Raw genomic sequence first — 7,500 nt, forward strand, 5'->3', positions numbered from 1 at the left:
ATTAAGAGCGAGCCGAGCCAACCACAGCTACCGGAGAGAGAGAGAGAGAGAGAGAGAGAGAGGGAGAGAGAGAGAAAGAGAGATAGGGAGAGATAGAGAGAGGGAGAGAGAGAGAAAGAGAGATAGGGAGAGATAGAGAGAGGGAGAGAGAGAGAGAGAAAGAGAGATAGGGAGAGGGAGAGAGCGAGAGAGAGAATAAGAGAGAGAGAAAGAGGGAGAGAGACAAAGAGAGAGAGAAAGTGAGATAGGGAGAGGGAGAGAGAGAGCGAGAGAGCGAGAGAGAGAGAGAGAGAGAGAGAGTGTGCACTAAAGTGTTCTCACATGGCCATGCGTGCTAATGAGGATTGCATTGCTGCTTACTACTTACTCTTCATTGCATCATCTCTGAATCATATGTTTTATATTTTACTGCCCACAGGGGCAATCCGTGCATAGAGAGACGCACTGACCCACAGCTTAGATGAATGTTACTCTGCTGTGTCCATATTTACGGAACGCCATAACAAAGGCTCATGGACCATGATGATGACCATGTCCAGTTTGTTCTCTCTCTCTCTCTCTCTCTCTCTCTGCGTTTCTCCCAATTAATGATATTACAACTGAGCAGTGTTACTGTTTTAAAAAAAATGTAGAATGATATTTCTGCACAGTAACTCTTCCTATTTCATATTCATTAGCAGCATGCAGGGGATCAAATCGGATGCTCCAGCATCCTGCTCAAGGTCGGCCTGCAAGCTCAAGGTCTGCGTGCAAGCTCAAGGTCTGCGTGCAAGCTCAAGGTCTGCGTGCGAGCTCAAGGTCGGCGTGCGAGCTCAAGGTCGGCGTGCGAGCGGGATGCGGTACCTTTTTGACGAGAATGGTGAGCCCTTGGTATTTGAATGGTTTGGAGAACTCGATGTACTGCGCACGCTCGTTGTTGATGGTGAGCGGCGCGACGATCATATCAGCCAGGCCGCCCAGGAGCTCTCCCATCATGCCGTTCCACTCCTTCTTATTGCTGTTGTTCACCTGAGACAGCACCAAACCACTCACTGAAGCGCTGACGATTAACACACTTTTTAATCAACATAGCCATTTGCAATGCAATGCAATTAGCAAATTGTGAAGGCCACAATTAATCGTAAAGCTCAGGACTCAGAATTATTTGAGAGTATTTCGGAACTTCCTGATGCTCCACGATGAACATGTGCCACCATTTTGAAAAGCAGCATAGGCAGCAGCACCACTCACTGTCTCAGAGAATTCGGTTTCAACTGCACCTAATTTCCTACAATACTGTTTGTTATGGGAGAGAGAAAACAAATCAGTGTGATTTAGACAGCAGAGAGAGTTTTCCGCTCTGATTCGGGACATCTTGCTGTGGTGCTTTACTTATTCTCCATTTGCAGCTTACATTCAGAACGAGATTCGTCAATTTATTGCTTGATGAATCTTAATGGCTGATGCCAAACCATGGAAAATGTATGCTCGGATAGAATTCAGATTAGATGAGTTTTTGTTTGAGCTTTCTTTGTCAATATCATAACCTTAAAGTCCCATCGAGCTCTGACAAGCATTAACTTAAAATTTCATACCGTACTAGAGCAACTCAAGCACCCTATCACGGTGAGTGCTGTATTCTAAATATTGCAGGAGTATTGTTGTTGTTGTTGAGAGGAAATAATGTTTGCCCGCTGCCAGAGGGTTGTCTTATTTTTCATTTCACTTGATTGGCAGGGCAGCAGTGTGTTCTCCTTGAGGGGAGGAGAGAGAGTGAGAGTGCGGAAACAGACTCGCTGTGTGAGAGGAATTTAAAGGACATTGATTATCCTGAGTACTCACACGCTCCTGGGTGCCAAACTTTCCATCAGCCACGAGATGGACTTCGTAGGTGAAGTTCATAGTCATGGCCAACTTGATCAAGAGGTCGATGCAAAAACCATAGCAGCATTGCGCCACGATAGGTCTGCCTGAGAGCCAATCAGAGATCATGCCAGTTCATGCCAAACTCTCTTAGATGAAACAGCAGCCAGCAGGCTTCAGATGTAAATACATTATTCAGATACATCAAGAACATAATTACTACATTAAGTTCCCATTAAGTAATGTAAGCTAATGGAGTAATTAATATTTAAAAGTATAAATAAACCATGAGTCATGTTAAAAGCTGACGTTAATGGGTTTTTTTTATGCCCACAATTAATAAATAACCCTTTTTTGGATTTTTTAATTAACATTGTTTACCAGCCTAAATAAAAACTAAACTTAAAGGAACACGCCACCCAATGTCAGTAGTAATATATGTTCTTACCTTAAATTTCACGACTTAACTTTTTGGAGTCATACCTCTCCCGTGTCGGTACGTGCACTCAAACGCTCTGGTGCGCGGCTGGACTGTGTTAGCATGTTGCTATGCTAGCGGGCTTTGACGGTAACTAAGCGTAGAAGTAAGCATAGCAAAACTTATCATCCATCAGCCATCCATCAGCACCAACGTTTTTTGGCTATGTTGTAGCCTATCCCCAGAATATCAGCAGCAAACTCAGTCTCTGTCTCGCAAAACAGTCTCCAAATAAAACGCACATCGGCCTGTTGCCTATTCTGCCAGCTTGTGACAATATATCGTCCAAAATGCTTGATTGCATTGCATTCTCCACATTTTTAGCTAAATGTTCATGTACCACATCAGCATTTTTGTAGAGTGAATCTTTTGTAAATTGCTTTACATATAGCCTAGCCTACATTAAAACAACCAGCGGATGGTGGGCGGGTGCGGTTTTGAAAATTGGTCAAAAAACTTTGGTGCTGATGGATGGCTGATGGATGATAAGTTTTGCTATGCAGTTATGGTTGAAATAATAGCCCATCAGCGCATCTCTAGTGTGTGTGCCTCTCTCTCACTCAGAGGGGAGGGAGAGGCTGAGGGTCGATCCAGCATGGATTCTGAACTCTGTGGTGGATAGGATCTACAATTAGATGTTAACAATACTACTACGCTAGGTCGAAGTACTCCCAAGTGCTATTGCACCACACATTGTAGTTCTCCGGTTTATTCGCTTGGAAAATCGCCACGTTTCATGTTTTCTATCAACTACTCGTGCAACTGTATTTAAGTCGGGAAAACGTGGATGTTTTTGATTACTTCTACGCTTAGTTACCGTCAAAGCCCGCTAGCATAGCAACATGCTAACACAGTCCAGCCGCGCACCAGAGCGTTTGAGTGCACGTACCGACACGGGAGAGGTATGACTCAACTCGTGAAAGTTAAGGTAAGAACATATATTACTACTGACATTGGGTGGCGTGTTCCTTTAACACAGTAAGCAATATTTTATTGCTTGATGCTAAATTAAGTATTGAACCACCAGGATTCTGGGGCAAGATTTAGGCATGTTGGTAATTCTCCTACTAACATGAACTAACATGAACTAACATCAAGTTTAAAACTTAAACTTAAAACAGCTAAGTATATCATAATGCTACCAAAAGGGTAATCCTGAACGCTAGTGTGTTTCGAGTGCTTACCTGGGATGGTTTCATTGGGGCCAGTGCAGATGACCTTCTTGATTAAGACTCCGTTGACCGTGTGCTCTCGCTGGCAGGTGCCGTCTGTTTGGGCTGGCTTCACATAGACGAACGGCTCCTGGTGAATGGTGACGATCTACAGCGGAACGGCAGCATTTACATCAAAATACATTAATACATAAGTCTCTCACAAATCAGCAACAACATTAACGGCACAGGGTAACAGCGCCCCTCAGACTAATGATAAATACTATTATAAATACTTTGCATACCATGCAAGACAACCCAACGAAGGGAGCACTATACTGCTGCTCTTTAACGAAGGGAGAGCCACACTGCTGCTCTTTAACGAAGGGAGCACTATACTGCTGCTCTTTAACGAAGGGAGCACTATACTGCTGCTCTTTAATGAAGGGAGAGCCATACTGCTGCTCTTTAATGAAGGGAGCACTATACTGCTGCTCTTTAATGAAGGGAGAGCCATACTGCTGCTCTTTAATGAAGGGAGCACTATACTGCTGCTCTTTAATGAAGGGAGAGCCATACTGCTGCTCTTTAATGAAGGGAGAGCCATACTGCTGCTCTTTAATGAAGGGAGCACTATACTGCTGCTCTTTAATGAAGGGAGAGCCATACTGCTGCTCTTTAATGAAGGGAGCACTATACTGCTGCTCTTTAATGAAGGGAGAGCCATACTGCTGTCGCCTGTAGCACTACAGAGCACTGGAGGCTCTACTGGCTCAAACCAGTATTCTCCAGTTGGCTCAGTGGATTGAGAGGGCTGCCTTTTAGAGTAGGATGATTTCAAACCAGCTCTACAAACAGACTTGGACCCACCTTGAGTTTGGTTGACATCTGGTATCCTCGAGGTTTCTCGGTCTCTCCTCCGGGCCATATGATCTTGCGCTGGGTGTTCATCAGCACCTGTCAAAGGGACCCAGAGCTCAACCTGCATCCCCACATCACTGCTACACACATGCCCTGGTACACACCCTTGCATCCTTGAGCCCTTAAAGTGTGCACTTGCATCCTTGAGCCCTTAAAGTGTGCACTTTTTGGAACGATTTAGAATTAGCAACAGGGTGGTACAAGCTTTTCAAAAGGTTGAAAACATGGTTCTAACTGACAGATCACACCAGGCACGTAACTGAAGCCTGTCATTCGTGGAGCTTCCACTATAATCAGTGGAAGCGGCTACGCCAGATGTGATTGCAGTGCGTATACTTGAACGAATTAGACCAGTTTTCTAAAACTATTTTTGAACAGAACGCTTCAGTTGCCCACCTGGTGCTGCCCAGCTGTAAGTTATAAGTATCGGGAAAAAACAAGCGTCCGCTCTTCAGGGAGAACACAAACGTATGCAGTAGAGTGTTACCTGGACTCTTAGATCTATGAGCACAAGTGTGTGTGTGTGTGTGTGTGTGTGTGTGTGTGTGTGTGTGTACTCTTAGATCTAAGAACACAAGTATGTGTGTGTGTGTGTGTGTGTGTGTGTGTGTGTGTGCGTGTGTACTCTTAGATCTAAGAGCACAAGTATGTGTGTGTGTGTGTACTGTATGTGTGTGTGTGTGTGTGCGTGTGTACTCTTAGATCTAAGAGCACAAGTATGTGTGTGTGTGTGTGTGTGTGTGTGTGTGTGTGTGTGTGTGTGTGTGTGTGTGTGTGTACTCTTAGATCTAAGAGCACAAGTATGTGTGTGTGTGTGTGTGTGTGTGTGTGTGTGTGTGTGTGTGTGTGTGTGTGTACTCTTAGTTCTAAGAGCACAAGTATGTGTGTGTGTGTGTGTGTGTGTGTGTGTGTGTGTGTGTGTGTGTGTGTACTCTTAGTTCTAAGAGCACAAGTAAAGATGGTTGTGTGCACTCTGCAGGGCAGAAGTGAAGATGGTCACTTAGAGAGTGGCCATCCCAAAACAAGCCTACAACAGCCAAGGACAGCCCCAGCAGTCTGCTCAGCAGAGCCCCGGAGATGCTGAGAGGGGTTGGCATGGCGACTGGTGGCAGTCACCCCGGCACTGTGGGCGTACTTGTGAGCCATTGTAGACGCCCACGGGCACCAGACGAGTCTTCTGGTAGTTCATAATGGTGTAGTGGGCGAAGCGACGGTCGCCGTCATCGTTAAACTCCACACGGCCCGTCAAGCCATCTGCGTACTTGGATGACATCAGCACGCTGGTGTGACAGAGAGAGAGAGAGAGGGTGAGAGAGAGAGGGAGAGAGAGAGGGAGAGAGAGAGAGAGAGGGTGAGAGAGAGAGGGTCAGAAATTGGCAAGAAAAGACACACACACACACACACACACACACATACACAAAGCAGTACGCAGATGAAGAGGTAGATAGATAGATAGATAGATAGATAGATAGATAGATAGATAGACAGACAGATAGATAGATAGATAGATAGATAGATAGATAGATAGATAGATAGATAGACAGATAGATGGATACTTTATTGATCCCCAAGGGGAAATTCAAGAAAGATCCATGCAAATACCAATGCGTCCTAAACACTGTTACTATGTCCTGCACTGTTACTATGTCCTAAACACTGTTACTATGTCCTGCACTGTTACTATGTCCTAAACACTGTTACTATAAACACTGTTACTATGTCCTAAATACTGTTACTATGTCCTGCACTGTTACTATAAACACTGTTACTATGTCCTGCACTGTTACTATGTCCTAAACACTGTTACTGTTACTATGTCCTAAACACTGTTACTATGTCCTAAACACTGTTACTATGTCCTGCACTGTTACTTTGTCCTAAACACTGTTACTATGTCCTGCACTGTTATCATGTCCTAAACACTGTTACATTGTTACTATGTCCTAAACACTGTTACTATGTCCTAAACACTGTTATTATGTCCTGCACTGTCACTGTTACTATGTCCTGCACTGTTACTATGTCCTAAACACTGTTACTATGTCCTAAACACTGTTACTATGTCCTGCACTGTTACTATGTCCTAAACACTGTTACTATAAACACTTTTACTATGACCTAAACACTGTTACTACAGTATGTCCTGCACTGTTACTATGTCCTAAACACTGTTACTATGTCCTAAACACTGTTACTATAAACACTTTTACTATGTCCTAAACACTGTTACTATGTCCTGCTATGAATCATTTCCCTCTTCCTCTTCCTCATCCTCATTCCATCTTCCTCATCCACAAAGTGACATGACGTACATGCGCTTTTCTGCTGCCCATTTCTTCTTGTTATTTTGCCTCACATACACATTCCTGTGAATGTCCATTCCTGTCAGTCGCTTCACTGTCCTATCCTACAAAGGCCAAAAAGCCCAGAAGTATGCTTTATAAAAGGTGACCCTAATGCTTTATAAAAGGTGACCCTAATGCTTTATAAAAGGTGACCCAGAAGTGTGTGTGTGTGTGTGTGTACTGTATATGTAAGTATGCTTTATAAAAGGTAAGTATGCTTTATAAAAGGTGGTCCAGATTGTGTGTGTGTGTGTGTGTGTGTGTATATATGTAAGTATGCTTTATAAAAGGTGAGTATGCTTTATAAAAGGTGGTCCAGATGAGCAGTGTGTGTGTGTGTGTGTGTGTGTGTGTGTGTGTGTACAGTATGTAAGTATGCTTTATAAAAGGTGAGTATGCTTTATAAAAGGTGGTCCAGATGAGCAGTGTGTGTGTGTAAGTATGCTTTATAAAATGGGTCCTCACCGTTTGAAGAGCGGGCCGGTCTTCCAGATGTTGGTGTTGCCCACGCAGCCCCGCGGCGGCTCTGTGATGTTCTCTTTCTCGAAGAGCTCCTGGATGGACTGCGCCACGATGGCCACGGCGTCGTAGATGTGCGCCGACTCGTTCTTGCCGTTGATCAGCTGAAGGCCGAGCAAGCCTGCCCAGTCAACGACAACGACACGTGTCAGCCACAGTCACAAAGCAGCGTCGGCCGCGTTCCGTCTCAGCACGGCATTAGCAAAACAAACTGGACTAGCGTGCACATAAGTATAGTGTAATT

At 44.4% G+C, this 7,500-nt stretch overlaps 1 protein-coding gene across 3 annotated transcripts in view; it reads right to left on the bottom strand.

The window, feature by feature from the left end:
• The window catches only part of grin1b (glutamate receptor, ionotropic, N-methyl D-aspartate 1b), a 39,896-nt gene that overhangs the window by 18,402 nt on the left and 13,994 nt on the right, over positions 1–7,500 (bottom strand). For 2 of the 3 annotated variants that reach the window (XM_076269911.1, XM_076269909.1), the window contains exons 7-12: positions 7,203–7,377; positions 5,528–5,672; positions 4,342–4,428; positions 3,505–3,640; positions 1,822–1,949; positions 844–1,008 (exon numbers count right to left, since the gene is read on the bottom strand). In XM_076269911.1, coding sequence (XP_076126026.1) covers positions 844–1,008; positions 1,822–1,949; positions 3,505–3,640; positions 4,342–4,428; positions 5,528–5,672; positions 7,203–7,377 — 836 coding nt within the window. Of the gene's footprint in view, positions 1–843; positions 1,009–1,821; positions 1,950–3,504; positions 3,641–4,341; positions 4,429–4,465; positions 4,470–5,516; positions 5,673–7,202; positions 7,378–7,500 lie in introns of all 3 variants that reach the window. The other variant, XM_076269910.1, reaches the window with a different exon arrangement.

The sequence above is a fragment of the Alosa pseudoharengus genome, unplaced genomic scaffold (genome assembly GCF_046254945.1).
Source record: "Alosa pseudoharengus isolate Yale_2024_CS ecotype anadromous, Long Island Sound unplaced genomic scaffold, YU_APseudo_1.1 YU_APseudo_1.1_scf_6, whole genome shotgun sequence".
Lineage (NCBI taxonomy): Eukaryota > Metazoa > Chordata > Actinopteri > Clupeiformes > Clupeidae > Alosa > Alosa pseudoharengus.